At 53.5% G+C, this 24,483-nt stretch overlaps 2 protein-coding genes across 4 annotated transcripts in view; both read left to right on the top strand.

The window, feature by feature from the left end:
* DCHS1 (dachsous cadherin-related 1) overlaps window positions 1-17,436 on the top strand; it is a 33,890-nt gene extending 16,454 nt beyond the window's left edge. For all 3 annotated transcript variants that reach the window (XM_057507293.1, XM_057507292.1, XM_057507294.1), the window contains 19 exons: window positions 4,425-4,613; window positions 4,710-4,941; window positions 5,080-5,316; window positions 5,658-6,683; window positions 6,909-7,102; window positions 7,311-7,407; window positions 7,505-7,662; window positions 7,871-8,735; window positions 8,842-9,081; window positions 9,173-9,298; window positions 9,943-10,152; window positions 11,151-12,029; window positions 12,151-12,264; window positions 12,394-12,605; window positions 12,693-12,847; window positions 13,009-13,139; window positions 13,259-13,542; window positions 13,898-14,036; window positions 14,362-17,436. In XM_057507293.1, the coding sequence (XP_057363276.1) occupies window positions 4,425-4,613; window positions 4,710-4,941; window positions 5,080-5,316; window positions 5,658-6,683; window positions 6,909-7,102; window positions 7,311-7,407; window positions 7,505-7,662; window positions 7,871-8,735; window positions 8,842-9,081; window positions 9,173-9,298; window positions 9,943-10,152; window positions 11,151-12,029; window positions 12,151-12,264; window positions 12,394-12,605; window positions 12,693-12,847; window positions 13,009-13,139; window positions 13,259-13,542; window positions 13,898-14,036; window positions 14,362-16,973 (8,100 nt within the window). In that variant the 3' untranslated portion in view covers window positions 16,974-17,436. The remainder of the gene's footprint in view (window positions 1-4,424; window positions 4,614-4,709; window positions 4,942-5,079; window positions 5,317-5,657; window positions 6,684-6,908; window positions 7,103-7,310; window positions 7,408-7,504; window positions 7,663-7,870; window positions 8,736-8,841; window positions 9,082-9,172; window positions 9,299-9,942; window positions 10,153-11,150; window positions 12,030-12,150; window positions 12,265-12,393; window positions 12,606-12,692; window positions 12,848-13,008; window positions 13,140-13,258; window positions 13,543-13,897; window positions 14,037-14,361) is intronic.
* A 794-nt stretch (window positions 17,437-18,230) lies between these two features.
* TPP1 (tripeptidyl peptidase 1) lies at window positions 18,231-23,308 on the top strand. Its single transcript, XM_036889822.2, has 13 exons — window positions 18,231-18,290; window positions 18,407-18,478; window positions 18,754-18,893; window positions 20,042-20,192; window positions 20,401-20,528; window positions 20,676-20,854; window positions 21,042-21,240; window positions 21,388-21,576; window positions 21,808-21,877; window positions 22,304-22,424; window positions 22,513-22,671; window positions 22,848-22,973; window positions 23,151-23,308. Exons 1-13 carry the CDS (start codon window positions 18,247-18,249, stop codon window positions 23,289-23,291), a joined length of 1,719 nt encoding a protein of 572 aa, XP_036745717.2. The 5' UTR covers window positions 18,231-18,246; the 3' UTR covers window positions 23,292-23,308.
* Window positions 23,309-24,483: the final 1,175 nt, after the last annotated feature.

Below are 24,483 nucleotides of genomic sequence, written 5' to 3'. Positions count from 1 at the left end.
TGTGCTCCACCTATTTTTGCCCCCTCCCTAAAGACTGACTTTTTAGGAAGGTGACTTGCTATAAGGGTGAAGGTGGGATTAGATCATCAGGTAAGCAATATATTCAAGAATTAACTAAAAAGCCTGGAACTGAAAACACTGAAAAGCACTAAAAACATGGAAAGCCTGGCACTGTGTTGGCCCTGGGAACAAGAAAGACGAGTCTTGTCTAGACAGATCCCAGTCTAGACGGGGAGACACACCAGTGGCGTGTGCTGTGATAGGCAGCAGGTAAGGTGCTGTGGAAGCCCAGACACAGCCCCAGCCTACAGAACACCGGGATGTGTCCATGCAGCTACACGGTGCAGGTTGGCCTCAGCTGTGTTGGTGAGGAAGACCTGGGCAGAGATGAGACAAAATAATAGACAGGCACCAGATTATAAGCTTTGACTTTATTTTAAAACTCATAGGAAACCACAGAGAGGCTCTAGGCAAAGCTGATAAGTCTTTTGGCAAGATTGCTTTGGTTACACCATGGGGGATGGATGCAGGAGAGGAGACTGGAGGCAGAGAGGCCTCTTAGGAGACTAGTGCTTGAGGTCTTTAGGTCTCAGAAGTCCATCAGACCCTTGAGCATCTTCTCAGGGACTACCTGTGGGCCTAGACTTCCAGGCCAGTGCTTGGGCCTGGCTGATCCCTGTCTTCAGGCCACACTTCGGGAATTTGCTTGCCTGCTGCTGTCCAGCTCCTGCCCCCTCTCGCATGTGTTTATTCTCCCTCTTGGCCCAGTTCCACTGGGCTACAGCTTCCAAACTTCTTCCTCCTTATCAATGCCTGAAGCAACAGGGTAACTTTCCAGGTGGTTTCCTGGAGTGTTTACTATTAGTAACCATAGGGAAGCAACGGTAAAAATAACCATTGGGTATTCATAACTGTTACAAGCAGTCTTAATATTTGATTCATTCAGGATACATTTTCAAGTTATCTACCATGTGCCAATCATTGTATTAGGGACACAGAATATACAGTAATGAGTCATCCTCCCTACTTCAGGGAGTTTCTAGTCTAAAAGGGAGATTCATGTGCAAAGAAACAATTTTACTTCAAATAAGGAAACTTCCATGATGAGGATATATGTGAGGTATGGAGAAGCAGTACAAATGTTTTCCCAAAGGAAGGGAACCTTGAGCTGAGACTTAAAGGATGAGCAAGAATTTTTGAGGGGACCAGACAGAGGAGGGGTTTCAAGCACCAGTGACATGCACAGAGCACTGGGAGGAGCCTAACGTGTTCAAAGCCTACAGGTGGCTCACTATCTTTGGAGTTTTTAAGATGTCAGATGGACAAGTGGGACATGAGACTGTGCAGGTAGGCCGGAGAGTGAGGACTCAAGCCAAGCCAAGGAGTTTAGCATTTTTCTTTAGGAAAGATTGAAGATTTTTGAGTGGACGATTAATACAATCCTATTTGTTTTCTCAACAGATGCCTTGGTAGTCAGTGTAGAGCAGCAGTTCACAACTGTTGTGTGCCCTCTGGAGGGGACATTTGGCAATGTCTGGAGACATTTTGTATTCTCACAACTTGTGGGATGCTGCTGCTATCCAGTGGGTAGGGGCTAGGGATGCGGTCAAACATCCTATCATGCACATGACAGCACCACAGCAAAGAATTATCTGGTCTAAAATGTCAATAGGGCCAAGGTTGAGAAATCCTGATGGAGAGGATGGATTGGAAGGTCAGACATCTGTGAAAAGGGAATACAACAATCCAGCAGAGAGATGACAGTGATAAGTCAGGACAGAAATAATGGTGATGGAGAGGAGTAGACAAATAGGAGAGATAATGAGGATTTATTTAGTCCCTGGTTGATTGATATACCAGGAGAGGAAAAGGAAAGAACAGATTTCTGGCTTGAGCAGCTGTGTGGACGGAAGAGTCATTAGAGAGGGGTTTGGAATGATCATGAGTTTAGTTTTGGACAGGTTGGACTTAAGGTGCCTGTGGGACATCCAAGTGGGGATGTTTTGCAGGCATCTGAATGTACAAGTTTGGAGCTCAAAGGGGTGGTCTGGGTCAAAGTAAAGGCGAATGTCAAAGCCAGGGACATGGAAAAGAAGGGCCTGTGGGAGTGTGTACAGTGAGAAGAGGCCAAGGAGAGATTCCAGAGAACAACAATGTGTTAAGAACAGGCAAAGTACGGGGAGATGGAAAGAGGCTGTGGGGTGGGGAAGCAGTGGAAAGAGAAGCAGGAGAGCATAGTGTCAAGAAGTTAAAGTAGGAGAGACACCCGGAAGGAGGTCAGGATGTGGCGGATGCAGTAAGTTTGTGGTCTGGTAGGAGTTTTAGAGAGTTCACAGATAAAGACCTTTATTTTTACCTTGAAAAAGTGCATTCGATGTAACCTAGGGGTGGGGTGAGGACAAAAGGAAAGAGAGAAGGTTAGTTAGTGCCTTTGGGCAGAGTGGGAGAGGGAGCCGACCAAGGTTGGACTGTGAAGCAGGGCAGAGTGCCTGCGGAAAATGGAGGCTGCATTTGCAGTGAAACCTCTAAGCAGGGGCTGCACAGGCCAGGAAATTCACTTCTGCCTTGGTCATTTCCAGTCAACAGCCCCTGTGCCTTTTGGGGTCACTTCCTGACAACTTCCCCTGACCACTATTTATTGCTTTCTTCCTGAAGTAAGTCAGAGGGCAAAGGTCTTTAACAGCTTCTGGAGATGGTGCTGCAGCTGTGCTGCAGCCCGTCTGGATTGCTGCAGGAGGAAGTTTGTCTCCTGGGATATCCAGGCCTACAGCCACAGTAAAGAGTTGGAGCAGGAGCTGTTTCCAGGGCTCAGCAGTGGCAGGGCCTTAGTGTCTCTCAGGAGGGTAAACAACGCCACAAATCACTTCTGCCAAGGGCTTGGGCAATAATCAGAAGTCCTTGGCTAGCCTTCTCTCTGAGCAACACTTTTTAATCTTAAGAAAGAGGAGCTCTCCAGCTTCTTCCTACAGCATAGCAAGGCACTGAGGCCTGTATCCACAGAGCGCTCTGTCACAGGCTACCACAGAGGCACCAGCCAACACACTATTGAGGGCCTCATGTGCACCCAATATATAAAACTTAGTTTGAAAGAAGTTTTTGTTGTAAGGCAGGACAAGCAGAATGTCTGTTCACTCAATGAACAAATATACATAGAGTACCTACTGTGTGCCTGACCCCATCCTGGGCTCTGAAGCTTTCAGAATGGTGTCCCCTGCTGATCTGGCTCTGAAATGTTCAGTGGCTCCTGCCATTGGTGTCCAATCATTCACCTTTTCCTGAGCCAGTCTGGGAGATGCATGAGAACTAACCAGGAAAGCCTTCCCCTACAGCTTAGTTTTGGGGCACCCCCAGGACTTAATGACCTCAGTATTGTCCCATAGACTTGCAATTCTCCCCCTCTAGCTTCCAAAGAGGTTGGCTGGAGAGACGAAGGGCTGCTATAGATATATTATACATCAATAAGTCCATAGAGCAGACCCTCATCACGGCAGTGATCAGATCCCAGTGTCAATCAGATCCCGCTCTATAATGATCAAACTAAATACAAAGCAGGACTATGATATCACTCTCAATAATTCTGTTGATCAGCCAGTCCTCTGCTTGGAGTGATTATGGGACTTGGTGATGGTTATTAACTCCCTGTGATCTAACTGGAATTTTCAGTCACAGCCATTAGCACTCTTCTTTGTTAGCACAGGTGGTCCTCATCATTTGCAGATTATATATTTGTGAGTTTGCCAACTCTCTAAAATTTATTTGTAACCCCAAAATCAGTACTCATGGAGCTTTTGCAGTCATTCCCAGACATGTACAGAATGGTAAAGAATTCAAGTTGTCCATTACTCACATTCCCAGATGAGGCAATGCTGTGCCTTCACGTTTCAGCTCTTATACTATAAACAAGGGTGCTTTTTGTGGTGTATTTAGTGTCACGTTTTTTGCATTTTTGTGCTTTTTGTTTGGTGGTTTGCTGTTTAAAATGGTCCCCAAGCATAGTGCTGAGGGGCTGTCTAGTGTTCCCAAGCAGAGGAAGGCTGTGATGTGCCTTATGGAGAAAATACGTGTATTAGATAAGCTTCATTCAGATATGAATTATGGTGCTGTGGCCCATGAGTGCAATGTTAATGAATCAACTATATATATTAAATAAGGTGTCTTTAAAAAGAAACACACATAACACATGATTATGTATTGAGTTGACAAAAATGTTGGGATCGGAGGCTCACAGGAACTTAACCCAGGTGATGAGATCTGGGCTGGTGTTGGGTTTTGGCCCATGTCCTACTAGTCAGTCCCCTGTGTGTGTCCACCATCCAGAGGCTCTGGGCACCAGCTGGCCCAGGGCCTGCTCCCTCTAACTGCCACTTGGCTCTGACTTTTCTGGCTGAAAAGATGGGGCATCACTCACCCCAGCCTCTCTCTAGGTGACAGCCACAGATGCAGACAGTGGCCCATTTGGCCTTCTCTCCTATTCCTTGGGTGCTGGACTTGGGGCCTCAGGGTCCCCCCCATTCCGCATCGATGTGCACAGTGGTGATGTGTGTACAACTCGGACCCTGGACCGTGACCAGGGGCCCTCAAGCTTCGACTTCACAGTGACAGCTGTGGATGGGGTGAGTGGGAAGATGGGGGCAGGTTGGGGGGCTGTGGTAGGGCGTTTGGCCAGACCAAACAAGGCACACCTGACTGACAGCTGCATGTCTCACCAGGGAGGCCTCAAGTCCATGGTGTATGTGAAGGTGTTTGTGTCGGATGAGAATGACAACCCACCTCAGTTTTATCCACGGGAGTATGCTGCCAGTCTGAGTGCCCAGAGCACACCAGGCACAGCCGTGCTGGGGGTGCATGCCCATGACCCTGACCAGGGGCCTCATGGGCGACTCTCCTACCACATCCTGGCTGGCAACAGCCCTCCGCTCTTTGCCTTGGATGAGCACTCAGGTGAGGGTTCTCCCATTCCCGCAGCTTGCCCCCAGACCCTTGCTCCCCACTTGCCTAAATGAAGTACTCTCCCCCTTTCCATAACCCTTCAGCTCCATTCTGTTTCCTTATACCTCTCTGCTTCTATTCGTCCTCTAGGGCTGTTGACAGTAGCCTGGCCCTTGGCCAGACGGGCCAACTCTGTGGTGCAGCTGGAGATTGGGGCTCAGGATGGAGGGGGCCTGCAGGCAGAGCCCAGTGCCCGAGTCAATGTCAGCATTGTGCCCGGAACCCCCATACCACCTATATTTCAGCAACTGCAATATGTCTTCTCTGTGCCAGAGGATGTGGCACCAGGCACCAGTGTGGGCATAGTCCAGGCACACAACCCACCAGGTATCATTTATCATCATACACCCTTGGTGCCTGATATACCCAGGCACCCCAACACAGCCCTCAGACGTCAACTCAAGATACCCTAGAGTATCACACTGCAGATAGCCCCAGCACAGAACACTCTGGTTCCAATCCCTAATACTTCTTGGATATGCTACAGGCACTCTGCTTCATCCCCAGGCATATGAATACCACCCTAGTGCCACCAGCTTCTCTGCCAACACCTGCACCTTCCCCCTAATATTTTGAAAGGCACAGATATGGGCACTGTCTAGCCCTTTTTGGGATCAGAGTCTGGGCCCCACCTCAGTAGGTGCCTAACCCCTCTCTCCTCTCCCTAGGTCGCTTGGGGCCTGTGACCCTTGCCCTATCAGGTGGGGATCCCCAAGGACTCTTCTCTCTAGATGGGACCTCAGGGCTGTTACAAACACTTCGCCCCCTGGACCGGGAGCTGCTGGGACCAATGCTGGAGCTGGAGGTGCGGGCGGGCAGTGGAGTACCCCCAGCTTTTGCTGTGGCTCGGGTGCGTGTGCTGCTGGGTGATGTGAATGACAACTCCCCTGCCTTCCCTGCACATGAAGACACAGTGTTGCTGCCACCAAGCACTGCCCCAGGAACCTCTATCTATACACTGCGGGCTCTGGACCCTGACTCGGGCATTAACAGTCAAGTCACCTTTACCCTGCTTGCTGGGGGTGGTGGGGCTTTCACCGTAGACCCCACCACGGGCCACATACGGCTCATGGGACCTCTGGGGCCCCCTGGGGGACCAGCCCATGAGCTGGAGCTGGAGGCCCGGGATGGGGGCTCCCCACCCCGCACCAGCCACTTTCGACTAAGGGTGGTGGTACAGGACTTGGGGACCCGTGGGCTGGCTCCCCACTTCAACAGCCCTACCTACCGTGTGGACCTGCCCTCAGGCACCACTCCTGGAACTCAGGTCCTGCAAGTGCAGGCTCGAGCACCGGATGGGGGCCCTGTGACCTACCACCTTGCAGCAGATGGGTCAAGTAGCGCATTTGGCCTGGAACCACAGAGTGGGTGGCTATGGGTGCGGGCAGCCCTAGACCGTGAGGCCCAGCAGTTGTACACACTGAAGGTAATGGCAGTGTCTGGGTCCAAAACTGAGTTGGGGCAGCAGACAGGCACAGCTACTGTGAGGGTCACCATCCTCAACCAAAATGACCACAGTCCCCGCTTGTCTGAGGAGCCCACCTTCCTGGCTGTGGCTGAGAACCAGCCCCCAGGGACCAGCGTGGGCCGGGTCTTTGCCACTGACCGAGACTCGGGACCAAATGGACGTCTGACCTACAGCCTGCGACAGCTGTCAGAAGACAGCAAGGCCTTCCACATCCACCCCCAGACAGGTGAGCACTGGGACCCAAATTATGAGACCTTATAGCCAGCCTCATCCTCAGACTGGTGAACACCCGGACAGGATCCCCATACCCAAGCCATGAGGACCAGGACTCCGCCTGCAGTTTCACCTGAGCATTCCCTCCCAGAGTCCCTAAATCCCAGCTTCTTAGTCACAGGCCGCAGGCTCTACATTCCTAACTATCTAATACATCATGTCTATCCTGCACTCCCAGGAGAAGTGACCACACTCCAAACCCTGGACCGTGAGCGGCAGAGCAGCTTCCAGCTCCTGGTGCAAGTGCAGGATGGGGGAAGCCCTCCCCGCAGTACCACAGGCACCGTGCACATCGCAGTTCTCGACCTTAATGACAACAGCCCCACCTTCCTACAGGCTTCAGGGGCTGCTGGTGGGGGCCTCCCTGTACAGGTATGTGAAGTGGCAGTATGCTGCCCTGAAGAAGTGTGAGAGGGAATGGGGTCTCCCCACAGAGCTGTAGGTGTAGGTAAGAGACTTTCTCTTGGGAGAAGTGTAAGAGCAGATAAGGGGCTCTGCCTGAATACAGGTGAGGGTAACTTGATCCTAAGTTTCTCAAGAACAAGAAGGAGACAACTGTAGGTGAGTTGTGTCCCCACAGGTACCAGATCGTGTGCCTCCAGGAACACTGGTGACAACTCTGCAGGCCAAGGATCCAGATGAGGGGGAGAATGGGACCATCCTGTACACATTAACAGGTATAGGGCTGGAGAGAAGGATGCTGGTGGGTCATGCCCTCATGGACCTGCTCAGCTCTGGGACCCAAGACCTCACCCTTGCTCTGCCTGTCCCCAGGTCCTGGCTCAGAGCTCTTCTCTCTGCACCCTCACTCAGGGGAGCTGCTCACTGCAGCACCCCTAATCCGAGCAGAGCGGCCCCACTATGTGCTGACTCTGAGTGCTCACGACCAAGGCAGCCCCCCTCGGAGCTCCAGCCTCCAGCTGCTGCTGCAGGTATGGCTACCCGCCCTTCAGTCTGTCCACTTACTGTGGACACCTGCTGTGGGCCCCCCTCCAAGAGGTCCACCTACATTAATGGGGTCCTTGAGCCCTTTTGTCAGGCTGCTGTGACCACCGTTCCTGCTACCCAGTTGGCCAGTCCAATCGCCCCCCCTTTACACGGGTCTCACTGATTCCATACCCCCTCCTTGACCCACAACAGGTGCTTCCCTCAGCTCAGTCAGCTGAGCCTCCACCGGACCCCTCAGAGCCAGACCCGGCCACACCCGTGCCTGTGGTGCTGACCGTGACAGCAGGAGAGGGGATGCAGCCCGGCTCCCTATTGGGCTCGGTGGCGCCTCCAGAGCCGACGGCGGTGGGCACACTCACCTACACACTCGTTGGCGGGGTGGACCCGGACGGCACCTTCGCGCTGGACGCGGCCTCAGGGCGCTTGTACCTGGCGCGGCCCCTGGACTTCGAGGCGGGCCCAGCGTGGCGCGCGCTCACAGTGCGCGCCGAGGGGCCGGGAGGTGCAGGGGCGCGGCTGCTGCGGGTGCAGGTCCTCGTGCAGGACGAGAACGAGCATGCGCCGGCCTTCGCGCGCGACCCCCTAGCTCTGGCGCTGCCCGAGAATCCGGAGCCCGGCGCGGCGCTGTACACTTTTCGCGCGTCAGACGCCGACGGCCCGGGCCCCAACAGCGACGTGCGCTACCGTCTGCTGCGCCAGGAACCGCCCGTGCCGGCGCTTCGCCTGGACGCGCGCACTGGGGCGCTCAGCGCACCGCGAGGCCTGGACCGGGAGACCACACCAGCTCTGCTGCTGCTCGTGGAGGCCACCGACCGGCCCGCCAACGCCAGCCACCGCCGCACAGCGCGCGTTTCCGCGCGGGTCTTTGTCACGGATGACAATGACAACGCTCCCGTCTTCACCTCACCTTCACGTGTGCGTCTTCCAGAGGATCAGCCGCCTGGGCCCGTGGCGCTGCACGTGGTAGCCCGAGACCCAGATCTGGGCGAGGCCGCACGCGTGTCCTATCGCCTGGCGGCTGGCGGGGACGGCTGCTTCCGGCTACACGCCAGCACCGGTGAGCTGGGCCCCGCGCGGCAGGAGGCGGGCAGTGGAGGTGCGGAGGGTGCTGATACGGAGGGAGTGTTGAGGTTTCCTTCCAACCGGTCCTGCCGCTGACCTAGGAGCGCTGTCTGTGGTGCGGGCACTGGACCGTGAACAGCGAGCTGAACATGTACTGACTGTGGTGGCCTCGGACCACGGCTCGCCACCCCGCTCAGCCACGCAGCTCCTGACTGTCAGCGTGGCTGACATCAACGACGAGGCACCCACTTTCCAGCAGCAGGAATACAGCGTCCTTTTGCGTGAAAACAGCCCACCTGGCACATCTCTGCTCACGCTGTGGGCAACCGACCCGGACCTGGGTATGTTGGAGGATGAGTTGAGAAAGGGGTGGATTGGGGCAAGAAAAGGTTTATTTACCCTCCGATCTCCCTCCGTGCTACCCCTCCTCAGGGGCCAATGGGCAAGTGACTTATGGAGGCATCTCTGGTGAAAGCTTCTCCCTGGACCCAGACACTGGAGTTCTCTCAACTCTTCGGACCCTGGATCGGGAGGAGCAGGAGGAGATCAACCTGACAGGTACACTGGCAGAACATCAAAATCTTAAAGTGTTGTAAACACCAGTGTAACACGGGCAGAACCCTGACATGCCTTCCAGAAACTTCCATCTATTACAGCACAGCTTCTGTTGTATTTTTGGATCCCTGTGGGGAGTGAGGAGTTTGGCAGAGTGCAAGATGAACTGACTTCTAGGCTGTCACCACTGTGATCACACAGACTCATGCATGTCACAGCTATGCCCTTTAGGATTTTCTCAGATTATACTGCAGCAATTTACTGCAGAGGAGCATATTGATACTGAATACCAGAGAAGCTAAATGACTTACTCACTCAAGCTAAAACAGCTTGGGAGTGGCAGAGCTGGGACTGGAACCCACATCTTTTGATAACTTATTTAGTGCCTTTCCTATTGCACCACCACTAACCCAAGATACATCTTGCATGCACCAAGCATGGGAGGTGGGCAAAAGAAAATATCTTCTGATACATGGATATTTATGTGTACGTGTACACAGGTAGGCATCTGTGTGGTTTTGAGGTGTGAAGAGATAGACATTTTCTGGTTTGTGTGTACACCTGGTGAAAGTGTGTGAACAGTACATGGTGTGGTTTTCTCCATGGATGGGAGCAAGCTAGATCTCACTGATTTTGTTTCCCCACAGTGTATGCCCGGGACAGGGGTTCACCCCCACTACTGACGTATGTCACAGTGCGAGTGGCTGTGGAGGATGAGAATGACCATGCCCCAACCTTTGGGAGTGCCCATCTCTCCCTGGAGGTGCCAGAGGCCCAGGAACCCCAAACTCTTACCTTGCTGCGGGCCTCTGACCCAGATGAGGGAGCCAATGGGCAGCTGCAGTACCGAATCCTGGGTGAGAACTGTCCCACACCCACTAACCCATCACCCCCTTGCCCAGTTCTACTCCTTGTTGGCCTGTGTCAGACTCAGTGGGTTTGGGTCTCCTTTCCCTTCTTTTTACGTCTTCCACTTTTTCTTTCATGCATACATCTGTATCTCTGTGTGTCTCTCTGCCTCTCCAGCTTTTCATCTCCCTTTATGTCTCTGTTTTTATCTTCTTGTTTCTTTTCTCTTTCTTTCTTATCTCTCCCTCTGGACTAGTTCTTCTCAAACTTTGTTTCAGAACCCTTAACATTCGTAATTTTTTAAAACCCTAACAAGTTTTTGTTTATGACATCAATACTTATTGACGTAATAATATGATATTACATTATAATAAATATGTAATGTATACAATATATAGTTTGCTATGTCAGATATTAAAGCTGAGGAAATTTTAAAATATCATTGCAAAACAAGCCAAGGAAGTATACTGCTTGCTGAATTTCTGCACAGACACAAGGAAATTATTAGGGTTTCAATAACAATTTGTTGGACAATAATGAGACCATGAAAATTATAGCAGGTATAACTGAAGGTAAGCCAGCAAAAACTGAATGAACCTCTGAAAACACACATATGTGTGCTCTAAACTTCCCACCTAGAGTATTCTAGAAAATAAAAGAATACATAAGCACAGATTCCATTAACTATCCAAGTGATGATGTCATCACATGTCCTGTAGCATCTGGACCCCACTCTACATTTGTAAGATAATGAAAATGAAAAAGTCATACAGTGTCTTACATTGCTATGAAAGTAGTGTTGATCTTATGTACTGGAAGGGTCTCAGGAGACTCCCAGGAGATCCAGACTGCACCCTGAGAATAGCTGCTTTACACTACCTTTTTTGATTTCTCTGCCTTCCTCCCAGTTTCTCTTTCTTTCTCATTCTTTGCTATGGCCTGTAAACTACCCCCACTCTGATGGGCTGACACATGTACATTTGTGTATGCACACCCTTCTCTGTAGATGGAGACCCATCAGGAGCCTTTGTCCTAGACCTAGCTTCTGGGGAGTTTGGCACCATGAGGCCACTGGACCGGGAAGTGGAACCAGCATTTCAGCTGCGAATAGAGGCCCAGGATAGAGGCCAGCCAGCTCTCAGTGCCATTCTGCTTGTGACAGTGACAGTTCTGGATGCCAACGACCATGCCCCAGCCTTCCCTTTGCCTGCCTACTCTGTGGAGGTGCCTGAAGATGTGCCTGCAGGAACCCTGCTGCTGCAGCTACAGGCTCATGACCCTGATGCAGGGGCCAATGGCCGTGTGACCTACTACCTGGGTGCAGGTGCAGCAGGCGCCTTCCTGCTAGAGCCCGGCTCCGGGGAATTGCGCACAGCTGCAGCCCTAGACAGAGAGCAGTGTTCCAGCTATGCCTTTTCTGTGAGTGCAGTGGATGGTGCAGCTGCCGGGCACCTGAGCACCACAGTACCTGTCACCATCTCGGTGCGTGACGTCAATGACCACGCACCCACCTTCCCTACCAGTCCCCTGAGGCTGCGCCTGCCCCGCCCAAGCCCCAGCCTCAGCACCCCGACCCTAGCTCTGGCCACTCTGCGAGCTGAAGACCGTGATGCTGGTGCCAATGCCTCCATCCTATACCGGCTGGCAGGCGCACCACCTCCTGGCACCACTGTGGACTCTTACACTGGTGAAATCCGTGTGGCCCGCTCCCCTGTAGCCCTGGGCCCCCGGGATCGTGTCCTCTTCATCGTGGCTACTGACCTTGGCCGTCCGGCTCGCTCTGCCACCGGTGTGGTCATTGTTGGGCTGCAGGGGGAGTCTGAGCGTGGACCCCGCTTTCCCCGGGCTAGTAGCGAAGCTACGCTCCGTGAGAATGCGCCCCCAGGTGGGTCCTCAACCATGTCTCCTAGGTTTGTATCCTTGGATGGGCTGGGGTTACTCACTAGAAATGTCCCCATAACTTCCTTAGTCTTATATTTACAGACCAAATACCATCCACTTTGCAGGGACTCTCATTGTCTCCCCCAAGGCTGTTCATGCAGGGGGCTCAAATGGACCAATCACCTACAGCATCCTCAGTGGGAATGAGAGGGGGACATTTGCCATCCAGCCTAGTACAGGTAAAGGGCAGGGGCCTCTGTGAGCTGACAGGCTCCTGGGGGAGCTCGGGTTGGGGAGGGGCTGCCTTGAGTAAGGGGTCTCCAGGGCAAGCGAGAAGGCTGTCAGTGGTGCATTCTGTGTCTCCCCAGGAGCCATCACAGTTCGCTCAGCAGAGGGCCTGGACTTTGAGGCAAGCCCACGGCTGCGACTGGTGCTGCAGGCAGAGAGTGGAGGAGCCTTTGCCTTCTCTGTGCTGACCCTCACCCTGCAGGATGCCAATGACAATGCTCCCCGCTTCCTGCGGCCCCATTACGTGGCCTTCCTGCCCGAGTCCAGGCCCTTGGAGGGACCTCTACTACAGGTGTGGGGTGTGATAGGAAGTGGGGGACAGGGCTAGTTGGATTTGTCTGTGGCCAGCCAGGTGCCGGCAACCTTCTGCTCCCACCAGGTGGAGGCAGATGACCTGGACCAAGGCTCCAGTGGGCAGATCTCCTATAGTCTGGCTGCATCCCAGCCAGCCCGGGGATTGTTTCACGTAGACCCAGTCACAGGCATTATCACCACCACAGCCATCCTGGACCGTGAGATCTGGGCTGAGACTCGGTGAGGCCTGCCTCCCTAGACCCTGAAACCCCATCTTAGGTCCATCCAGTTTCAACCCCTGCCTTGAATTTTCCTCAATCCCTAGTCCCCCAACCTCCTAGTCCTGCCTGGGGTTCTCCTTTATCCCCAGGCCCCACGCCCTGACTGTGCTCTATGTCCAGGCTGGTACTGATGGCTACAGACAGAGGAAGCCCATCCCTGGTGGGCTCAGCTACCCTGACGGTGATGGTCATCGACACTAATGACAATCGCCCCACCATCCCCCAGCCCTGGGAGCTCCGAGTGTCAGAAGGTGAGAAGAAGCTGGGTAAAGTGAGATGTACCAAGGGTGATATAGTTGCACTATTCCCTGCTCTGGGTCTCCAGGGGCATTTGAGACCATGCCAAACACACTTGTCCTGTGTATTTCAGATGCACTATTGGGCTCAGAGATTGCACAGGTAACAGGGAATGACGTGGACTCAGGACCGGTGTTGTGGTATGTGCTGAGCCCATCTGGGCCCCAGGATCCCTTCAGCATAGGCCGCTATGGAGGCCGCCTCTCTCTCACGGGTCCCCTGGACTTTGAGCAGCATGACTGCTACCACCTGCAGCTGCTGGCACATGACGGGCCTCATGAGGGCCATGCCAACCTCACAGTGCTTGTGGAGGATGTCAATGACAATGCACCTGCCTTCTCGCAAAGCCTCTACCAGGTACCAGTGCCCCTACGTCCCCAAATTTGGGCCTGGGTTGTTCACTCTGGAGGGAAGTGGTGAGGCTAGAATTGTCTGGGGTGGGCTGGGTGTTAGAACTGACCTGTGGATGGAGCTCTGGGGATGGGAGGGTCCCATCTCAAACCAACCCTCTAATTCCTGGGAACTGTGTCTGGGTTCTTCATCCTGTGCCTGGAAATAGGGGAAGGCAGGCAATTCAAATACTAAGTAGTATGGGCTGCAAGCTGTAATGGATGCCAAGCAGGTCCCATGGGGCCAAGTTCCAGAACATAGCCTGAATGTACAGCAGGGCAGCTGGGAAGCTCTGCCATAAACACTTGTCCTCACACCTCAGGTGATGCTGCTTGAGCACACGCCCCCAGGCAGGGCCATTCTCTCCGTCTCTGCCACTGACCAGGACTCAGGTGCCAATGGTCACATCTCCTACCATCTGACTTCTCCTGCTGAGGGCTTCAGTGTTGACCCCAACAATGGTATGTCCTTCCCAGGATCTGACCCCTTATCTTTGACTATATTGGGCCATACTTTAACCTCATTCCTAGAATTTCTTGCCTGAACTCTAAAACTCCTGGATCTCTGATCCAGGGAGGACATTTTTCCCCCTTTGTCTCCATTTTAAGCCCTGTCCTGACTGCATGTCTGGAAGCTGCTCCCTGAATCCTGCAGGCTATTCCATAATGTCCTAGCACACAGGACTCTGATGATGAGAGCCATTTCCTAGGCACTGAAGGGTCACTCCTCTGCTCACCCATAGCCTCTGCTGATTGCATGTTTCTCTCCATTCTCTTCTCCTTTCAGGGACTTTGTTCACAACAGTGGGAACAATGACCTTGGGCCATGACGGGCCAGAAGTGGTAGATGTGGTGCTAGAAGCACGAGATCATGGGATGCCAGGCCGGGCAGCACAAGCCACAGTGCATGTGCAGCTACAGGACCAGAATGACCACCCCCCGAGCTTCACGTTGCCACACTACCGTGTGGCTGTGACTGAGGATCTGCCCCCTGGCTCCACCCTTCTCACCCTGGAGGCCACAGATGCTGACAGAAGCCGCGCCCATGCCACCGTGGACTACAGTATCGTTAGTGGCAACAGGGGCCGAGTCTTCCAGCTGGAACCCCGGCTGGCGGAGGCTGGGGAAGGTGGTGGACTAGGACCCCGGGTGCTTGGCTGCCTGGTGTTGCTTGAACCTCTAGACTTTGAAAGCCTAACCCAGTATAATCTAACTGTGGCTGCAGCTGACCGGGGCCAGCCACCTCGCAGCTCAGCTGTGCCAGTCACCGTCACTGTGCTGGATGTCAATGATAACCCACCTGTCTTCACCCAAGCATCCTACCGCATGGCAGTCCCCGAGGACACACCTATTGGAGCTGAGCTGCTGCACATGGAGGCCTCTGACGCTGACCCGGGCCCTCATGGTCTTGTGCATTTCACCCTCCGCTCGGGCGACCCTTCAGGGCTCTTTGAGCTAGATGAGAGCTCAGGAGCCTTGCGACTGGCCCACCCATTGGACTGTGAGACCCAGGCTCGACATCAGCTTGTAGTGCAGGCTGCGGACCCGACTGGGGCACACTTTGCTCTGGCACCAGTGACCATCGAGGTCCAAGATGTGAATGATCATGGCCCAGCCTTCCCCCTGAGCTTGCTCAGCACCAGTCTGGCAGAGAACCAGCCTCCAGGCACTCTTGTGACCACTCTGCATGCAATTGATGGGGATGCTGGGGCTTTCGGGAGGCTCCACTACAGCCTGTTGGAGGCTGGTCCAGGGCCTGAGGGCCGTGAGGCATTTGCACTGAACAGCTCCACAGGGGAGTTGCGGGCTCGGATGGCCTTTGACTATGAGCACGCAGGAAGCTTCCAGCTGCTGGTGGGTGCTGCAGATGCTGGGAATCTGTCCGCCTCTGTCACTGTGTCGGTGCTGGTGACTGGCGAGGATGAATATGACCCGGTGTTCCTGGCACCAGCTTTCCACTTCCAAGTGCCAGAAGGTGCCCGGCGTGGCCACAGCCTGGGTCACGTGCAGGCCACAGATGAGGATGGCGGTGCCGATGGCCTGGTACTCTATTCCCTTGCCACCTCTTCTCCCTATTTTGGTATCAACCAGACTACAGGTGCCCTGTACCTGCGGGTGGACAGCCAGGCCCCAGGTAGTGGAACAGGCACCTCTGGGGGTGGGGGCCGTACCCGACGTGAGGCACCACGGGAGCTGAGGCTGGAGGTGGTGGCACGGGGGCCTCTGCCTGGTTCCCGAAGTGCCACAGTGCCTGTGACTGTGGATATCACCCACACTGCACTGGGCCTGGCACCTGACCTCAACTTGCTATTGGTGGGGGCTGTGGCTGCCTCCCTGGGAGTTGTGGTGGTGCTTGCACTAGCAGCCCTGGTCCTTGGGTTGGTGCGGGCCCGGAGCCATAAGGCTGAGGCAGCACCTGGCCCAATGTCGCAGACAGCACCTCTGGCCAGTGGCTCCCTGCAGAAGCTGGGCCGAGAGCCACCCAGCCCACCACCCTCAGAGCACCTGTATCACCAGACTCTCCCCAGCTATGGTGGACCAGGAGCTGGAGGACCCTACCCCCGTGGTGGCTCCCTGGACCCTTCACACTCAAGCGGCCGGGGATCAGCAGAAGCTGCAGAGGATGATGAGATCCGCATGATCAACGAGTTCCCCCGTGTGGCCAGTGTGGCTTCCTCCCTGGCTGCCCGTGGTCCTGACTCAGGCATCCAGCAGGATGCAGATGGACTGAGTGACACATCCTGCGAGCCACCTGCCCCTGACACCTGGTATAAGGGCCGCAAGGCAGGGCTGCTGCTACCGGGTGCAGGAGCCACTCTGTATCGAGAAGAGGGCCCCCCAGCCACTGCCACGGCCTTCCTGGGGGGCTGTGGCCTGAGCCCCGCACCCACTGGAGACTATGGCTTCCCAGCAGATGGCAAGCCATGTGTGGCAGGTGCTCTGACGGCCATTGTGGCTGGCGAAGAGGAGCTCCGTGGCAGCTATAACTGGGACTACCTGCTGAGCTGGTGCCCTCAGTTCCAGCCACTGGCCAGTGTCTTCACAGAGATCGCCCGGCTCAAGGATGAAGCTCGGCCATGTCTCCCAGCTCCCCGTATTGACCCACCACCCCTCATCACTGCCGTGGCCCACCCAGGAGCCAAATCAGTGCCCCCCAAACCAGCCAGCACAGCTGCAACCCGGGCCATCTTCCCACCAGCCTCTCACCGCTCCCCCATCAGCCATGAAGGTTCCCTGTCCTCAGCTGCCATGTCCCCCAGCTTCTCACCCTCACTGTCTCCTCTGGCTGCTCGCTCACCTGTTGTCTCGCCATTTGGGGTGGCCCAGGGCCCCTCCGCCTCAGCACTCAGCGCAGAGTCTGGCCTGGAGCCACCTGATGACACAGAGCTGCACATCTAGCTGTGGCCCAGGCTGGGCCCCGACCTGGGATGCGCACAGTGTCCCCAATGCAGGCCCCCTCTGAGCCTGCCCTGGGCAGCCTCAGACCATGATTGGCCATAGGGGAGGCCAGCTCCCCATCCCAAACTCCTCCAGTGGGGGCACGTCCCACAACTCCCCCTTCCCTGTCAGAGCACCAGCACCACAGAGGCCCTACTGGGCACAGCCCTGCAGCCAGGTCCAATGTGGGGTGAAATACCAAGGAGGCAGCAGCCCTGGGCTCTCTTCAGTGAGGGCTTCCTGCCCTGCACCAGCACCCTGATGGAGCTGAGACTTTATTTATTGGGGGGTAGGGGGAATGGGGAAGGTCCCTCCAACCTGTTTGGGCCCTGCTCCTTTGGGTTCCATTGACACCCCTGCCCCTGCCCAGAACCAAGTGCCAATTCTCACTCTGGAGCCTTAATAAACTGCAGTTTGTATCCAGTGTCTGGCTCTGTTCTGTGGGGGCCACAGGAGTGAGGAGATGATTGGAAGTCACCTGAGGCGGCAACCTCAGGAGGCACAGAGGATGGGGGACTTTGGTGTGTCTAGGGTGGGGATGGTACTGGGAGCCCAGGCCTGGCCTGAGGCTGACATCACATCTCTCTGCAGATGACCTTTCCCTCTAACATGGGCTAGAGACCAGGGAGAGGGCAGACAGCAAGGGCTTGCTTGCGGCAGTGGCCTAGAAAAGGATTGACTGGGTGGGGAGAGATCTTAGGGATGACCAGCTCTGGGCCTAAGGGTCTTCAAGGAGGTGGGGATGGATACAGGAGCAGCCAAATGGTTTTATTTGGTTTTGGGGTATATATATATTACATGTGCGTATATATATATATATATATATATACGCACATGTAATAAAAGCTCACGTTTGTTGAGCCTTTGCCATGTCAGGCTCTGTGCTGAGCAATCTGCCCATATTATCTCTAAGTTTTCAGTGCAACCATATGAGGCTGAGTACTTTTAATATAATACTCTACATATTTTAAATGAAGAAACCTAGGCTCCAAGAGTTAGGTAACTTTCCTGATACGATACATTTAGAAAGAACCGAATCTGTAGGTCTGTGGACCTCCAGAGGCCCTTTCTCAAGAAGTGCCTATACACCCACACCCTGTGGTGAGTGGCAGCCCAACCGGTCCCCAGCATTCAGGACCACCCCTTCAAGGGAGGAGCCAGCACGGCACTAATTCACGGGCAGAGGGGTGGGGGCTGGGGGGAAATGGAATAAAAGGCTCATGTGATCTGTCACATGACAGCGGATCTGCAAAAAGGCCGAATGGAGCTCCGACACTGGTGAGAAATTAGGGGGCCCTGGAAGAAAAGGATCACGTTGGAGGGAGTACGTGTTGGAGGGCTGGGAACACAATAGCAGTCCAACTCCCACTGAAACCCACCTGCTGCCCCTGCAGCCTCCTAGGGCTCCTTGCCCTCTTCGTCACCGGCAAATGCAGTTACAGCCCGGAGCCTGATCAGCGGACGACGTGAGTAGACTTAGCACTGACTACCCCCTTCTCCGTATCCTGTCCTGCACCCATTGTCCTAGTCCTAGCCTCCCTCACGCCTTACCAGCCCTTCGTACCCACTCCATATTCTCATCCCCAGGTGTTCAGGTTCAGTCCCCAAACACCCATCCACCTCCTGTGGGCCACATCTGCTTCTGGGATACTACCCGAAGTCTCAGTCTCCCTAATCCTGAGCCCAATATTTCCCATCCCCACTCTAACGAAGCTCATGTTCCTGACCCCCGACCCTGCAGGTTTCCCCCAGGCTGGGTGTCCTTGGGTCGTGTGGACTCTGAGGAAGAATTGAGTCTGACCTTTGCCTTGAGGCAGCAGAACCTGGAAAGACTGCTGGAGCTGGTGCAGGCTGTGTCGGATCCCAGTTCTCCTCGATATGGTGCCTGTGGGGACTGGGGGCCTGTGGGATGCAGTGGAGGGACACAGGGCTGGGCTGAGCCTGGGATGGTACAGATCACAACAGGGTCATGCACTTGGTACCTGTCTAGGGGGTGATACAGGGCAGATGAATGTCAGTGACTCTCACTGAACTTTTTGAATGAAAAAGTGACCTGGAACCAAACAATCCAAAACTAACTCACATTCTTTCCCCCAATACTTTTCACCTGTCTTCATCAGGCTGTAAACCTGAAAGTAGATAAGATTAATTTGGATTCAAATTCTGATTCTACTGCTACAGCTACCAAGACAAATGGGGAACTAGCATCTGGTACAGATAGGTGCTCATCAACTCAAATCCCCTCCCCTAAATCCACTCCCATTTCCTCCTCCATTCAGACACTAGGGCTGCCAGTTCCAACTCTGAAAGAGCCTTTGATGATGTCCACATCTCACCATCTCTGGCTGCTACCAACCCAGCTGTTTATTCTTTCACTCAAACCACTGCCTGGCCCCACTGACTGGTCTGCAATCTCTTCACCTTTACCCACTCCCCCCTCTGCTCCCAAACAGTCAATGTTTTGCTCCAGTGGTCAAGCTGGATTGTATCCTTGCCCTGCTTGAAGCCCCACATGGGTAGGGTGGATGGGAGGGACCATCTTAGACAAACCCAGGAGGTGTGTGCATGGCTCCCTGCAGGAAAACAGTGACTCACCATGGTAAGCGTAAAATCAAGTATGAAGGTTCCAGTTAAATTAGATGTTATCTAATTTAACTGGCTCTGAATGTTTTGAAAACTTTTATTGGATATAAACTTAAATTTTAATGTATTACTCATTTGCTTTTCACGATCATGGCATTGTATGCTTTGGTGCAGTATGTGCTGACCTTCAGGATAAATAACCTACTGACCTTTAGGATAGATGCATATTGCTGGCCATGACACTCCAGGTCCCCCCAGCCTTTTCTTCCTGTGGCCCCAAATATATCCTGTACCTGCATATAACCCGTTTTGCTAAAAAATTCCCACTCATCCCTCAAGCCCCTGCTCCAGGTTGCCTGGAAAGTACCAATATCTTTTTGAGGCCCCAAAAGGGCAACTTGGAAAAGCAATGAATGGAGGCAAGAGCCTCTACTGAATCCCTGCAGGAAAATACCTGACCCTAGAGGATGTGGCTGAGCTGGTCCAGCCATCACCACTGACCCTCCTCATGGTCCAGAAATGGCTCTCGGCAACTGGAGTCCAGAACTGCCACACAGTGACCACACAGGACTTTCTGACTTGCTGGCTGAGTGTCCGGTGAGAGGGAATGATTGCCCCATGGGGGTACCAATCATCCATCAGGGAGACTAGCCACCCCAGTGGGAGAGAGCCAACAGCTTGCTGGGGGCTTGTGGGTGAAAGCTAACACATGGGGAGACAACAACTACCTGCCCAAGGATGCTCAGGCAGTCTCCTCTGCTCTGGTTTGTGCTCTCACCTCTGTTCTCTTATCTCTGATTTCCAGCCAGGCAGAACTGCTGCTACCTGGGTCTGAGTTTCATCGCTATGTAGGGGGACCTTCAGAGATCCATGTTATAAGATCCCCACGTTCCTACCGGCTCCCAAGGGTCTTGGCCCCCCACGTGGACTTTGGTAATACCGAGTAGGGTTGCTGGTTATTGGAGCAGGCAGACTGGGAGTTGGAGAAGTTAGATGCTGTGGGGGACTTGGGGTGGGATCAGTAGTAAAATGAGGGTGAAGTGTAAAAGACTTCTACTTAAGCCTGACCTCTCCCCACAGTGGGGGGGCTGCACCGCTTCCCCCCCACATCATCCCTGAGGCAACGCCCAGAGCCACAGGTGGCAGGAACTGTTGGCCTGCACCTGGGGGTGACCCCATCCGTGATCCGGGAGCGATACAACTTGACAGCACAAGATGTGGGCTCTGGCACAACCAACAACAGCCAAGCCTGTGCCCAGGTGAGTCACGCAGAGAGCCCCAGGGTCCTCGCAGCCTCCCCAAGGTGCCTGCCCAGCCTGGGGTCTGCTCTCTGACTTAACTGCTGAGCTTTCACTACTTATCCTGTAATCTGAAACAGTATCCTCTGCCCTTACCTTTGGGGGTGCAAACTCTAAATCATGATATCTTCTCTGACTTCCTCCATAGTTCCTGGAGCAGTATTTCCATGACTCAGACCTGGCTGAGTTCATGCGCCTTTTTGGTGGGAAATTTGCACACCAGGCATCAGTAGCCCATGTGGTGGGACAACAGGGCCGGGGCCGGGCTGGGATCGAGGCGAGTCTAGATGTGGAGTACCTGATGAGCGCTGGTGCCAACATCTCCACCTGGGTCTACAGTAGCCCTGGTACTGCCAAGGGGACTGGTTGGTGGGGAGAGGGATGAGGGTGAGTGTTGACCCCTGTTCCCACAAGGGAATCCCGTGAGCTAGAAGGAGATCTTGACAGCCTCCCAAATAACTACCCTTGTTCGCCTTATCACCCCAAAACTCCAGGCCGGCATGAGTCACAGGAGCCCTTCCTGCAATGGCTTCTGCTGCTCAGTAATGAGTCAGCCCTGCCACATGTGCATACTGTGAGCTACGGAGACGATGAGGATTCCCTCAGCAGCGTCTACATCCAGCGGGTCAATACTGAGCTCATGAAGGCTGCTGCTCGGGGTCTTACCCTGCTCTTTGCCTCAGGTGACCTCCTGTTCTAAACTTAGACCCCCCTACCTCACCCAACCTGGGAGTTTTGACCCATAGTGATCCTGAATCTTATCTCCGATTCATAATCTGAACTCAACAGGGACTGCTGACCTGACCTATGACCTCTTGCAGTAATGCCTAACACTTGAATTTCCTCTCTGACATCTGAACCAAATACCAAGCTCTGACCAATTAATCTGAGTGCTAAACTTGTCTATCTCCCAGGTGACAGTGGGGCTGGGTGCTGGTCTGTCTCTGGAAGACATAAGTTCCGTCCCAGCTTCCCTGCCTCCAGGTAAGCTCACTACGTACTTGTGACCAGCCTTTCATCTGTGATCTCATGATCTGGAACCTCTGCCTTGACCGCGCCAGGTGCTCCTGTGGCTCAGCCCTCAGCTTTACTTGTTCTGGTTGCAGCATTCCCCTCCTCTTCCTTAGGGCCAGGCCCCACATCTCCTGAATAGGACATAGCTCCCAGGATTCCTTCTCCTCAGTCCCCAGGCATTTTAATGGAAAATTTAATGAATGTTCTGTAGAGAAGAGTGTGCACAGTCATCTCAGTCATGGCTTGAGGGCTCAAAACCTCTTAGTCATCCCCATGTACATGCTTCCCCACAGAGTCCAGCCCCTCTGGCAAGACCCAGGCCATACTCACCCATCCCCACACATTTTGGAGGCCCCTCTGGGACCCTACAGTCTCAGTGCTGTCTTCTCCTTTCAGCCCCTACGTTACCACCGTGGGAGGCACAGCCTTCCAGAATCCTTTCCGAGTCACAGATGAGATCGTTGACTATATCAGTGGTGGTGGCTTCAGCAATGTGTTCCCGCGGCCTTCATACCAAGTACGTGTATGTTTGTGAGAATGAATGGGTGGTTTGGGGTTGGGGTGGGGTGTCCAGTAGACAATTCTAACTCCAAAATGCCTTTCAGGAGGAAGCTGTAGCCCAGTTCCTGAGCTCCAGCCCCCACTTACCACCATCCAGTTACTTCAATGCCAGTGGTCGTGCCTATCCAGATGTGGCTGCACTCTCTGATGGCTACTGGGTGGTCAGCAACAGCATGCCCATTCCATGGGTGTCTGGAACCTCGGTGAGAATCAGCCTGGCTCCAAGCCCGCACTCAGGAACTACCCTTACCCTCTACCCTCAAGGCCTTGTACCCAAAATCCCTGACTTCCCAGAAACCTCTGATCCTTCCATATATCCCTCCCCCAAAGTCCCATCACTCTGGACCCCTAACCTCTACTTGCACCCTCATCCTTGCAGGCCTCTACTCCAGTGTTTGGGGGGCTTGTATCCTTGATAAATGAACACAGAATACTCAGCGGCCGCCACCCTCTTGGCTTTCTCAACCCAAGACTCTACCAGCAGCATGGGGCAGGACTCTTTGATGTGAGTGTGGAAGGGGAGAATGTGGACATTTTCGTGAGTATTGGGAGTGCTAAGATGAACCTGTGGGCAGTTCTGATTTGGTAGGATAGCCTCTGGGATGTGAACACAGGATAACAGGGTGTGATCTGTTAGTGCTGGTACCAGTAGGCCCAGATCTGATGCTCCGCTTCTCCCTAGGTAACCCGTGGCTGCCATGCGTCCTGCCTGAATGAAGAGGTGCAGGGTCAGGGTTTCTGCTCTGGCCCTGGCTGGGATCCTGTAACAGGCTGGGGGACACCCAACTTCCCAGCTCTGCTGAAGACACTGATTAACCCCTGACCCTTTCCTGCCAGGAGAGTGGGTCTATCTCCTGCCCCACAGTTGGTGGCTTGGTCCCTTTTTCTGCACTGATGAAAGACCTACTGGACCTTCAACTATTGGCTACCGCAGAGAGCTTATCTCCCTAATTCTGAAATGCTTTGAGCTTGACTTGACTCCTAACCCTACCCTGCTCCATCATTCTCAGGGCTCTCTACTCCTGCCTCAGGATCCTCTACAGATGCTATAACCAGTACCGTTTGGGAGCCTCCACCCCGCCCCCTCCCCACACACACCTCCCTCTCATTCTCTCTCTTTTCAACTAGGCTTTTCCATTTCATATTCACTCTTCAGTTCATTGCAATTAGATCTCTGCTCTTCCTTTTTGACTCTTTCCTCCCCTGATCCTGAGAAACAGTGGCCTCCCTGTTATTTCAGCCAGTGCATACTTCCCAATCCTTGCTTTATGAGCCCTCCATCATAGTTGCCCACCCACTCCTTCCTAGTTTCCAGGGCTTCTCTGACCATTCCTTCTTCCTCATTCTCTTTCTCTGCTTCCTCATTGAGTGTTGGTGTGCTCCATTGCTCCATCCTTAGTCTTTTGTTCTTTTCACTCTACTCATTGTCCACTGGAACAAATCAGTCACTGGTATCCACAACCATTACTGTCTCACTAAATCAGATTTTCTGTCCAGTAATGATTGCTACCTCACATGCAAGATGTATGTTACTTGATAGTTCATTATCTTCCTTCCCAATCCCAGACTGTTCTTTTGTTTCTTCTTGGTAAATGATACCATACTCTTCTAACCAAGCCAGAAAACTAAATGTTATCCTACACACCCGTCTTCACCTATGTCCAGCACCACCTTCAATCAACAAGTCCTACTGACTTAACATCTTAAATATATCTTTGTTGGTCCACAAGTACTGACAATTATATTTCCTGAGTATGTCTAGAACTCATCTGCTTCTCTCCATCTCTAATGCTACTACATTAGCTTAGAGCCATATTCCCTTTCCTCTGAATTGTAGGAGGCCCTTGACAAGTGTCCTTACTTCCTGCGCTTCCCTAAACCATCTTCCTGAGTGAAATGCAAATCCCATCTGCTCATTTACTTAAGACCCTTCAGAGATTGAAGTTCAGGCTTTTTATCATTTTGATTTTTGATTCTGATACATACTAGGAGAGAACCTTAGGCAAGAAAGTTCA

This window comes from Manis pentadactyla, chromosome 9, assembly GCF_030020395.1.
Source record: "Manis pentadactyla isolate mManPen7 chromosome 9, mManPen7.hap1, whole genome shotgun sequence".
In the NCBI taxonomy this organism is placed as follows: Eukaryota; Metazoa; Chordata; class Mammalia; order Pholidota; family Manidae; genus Manis; species Manis pentadactyla.
Note: the sequence above shows the minus strand (reverse complement) of the source record. Positions and strands in the feature narration are given on the sequence as shown.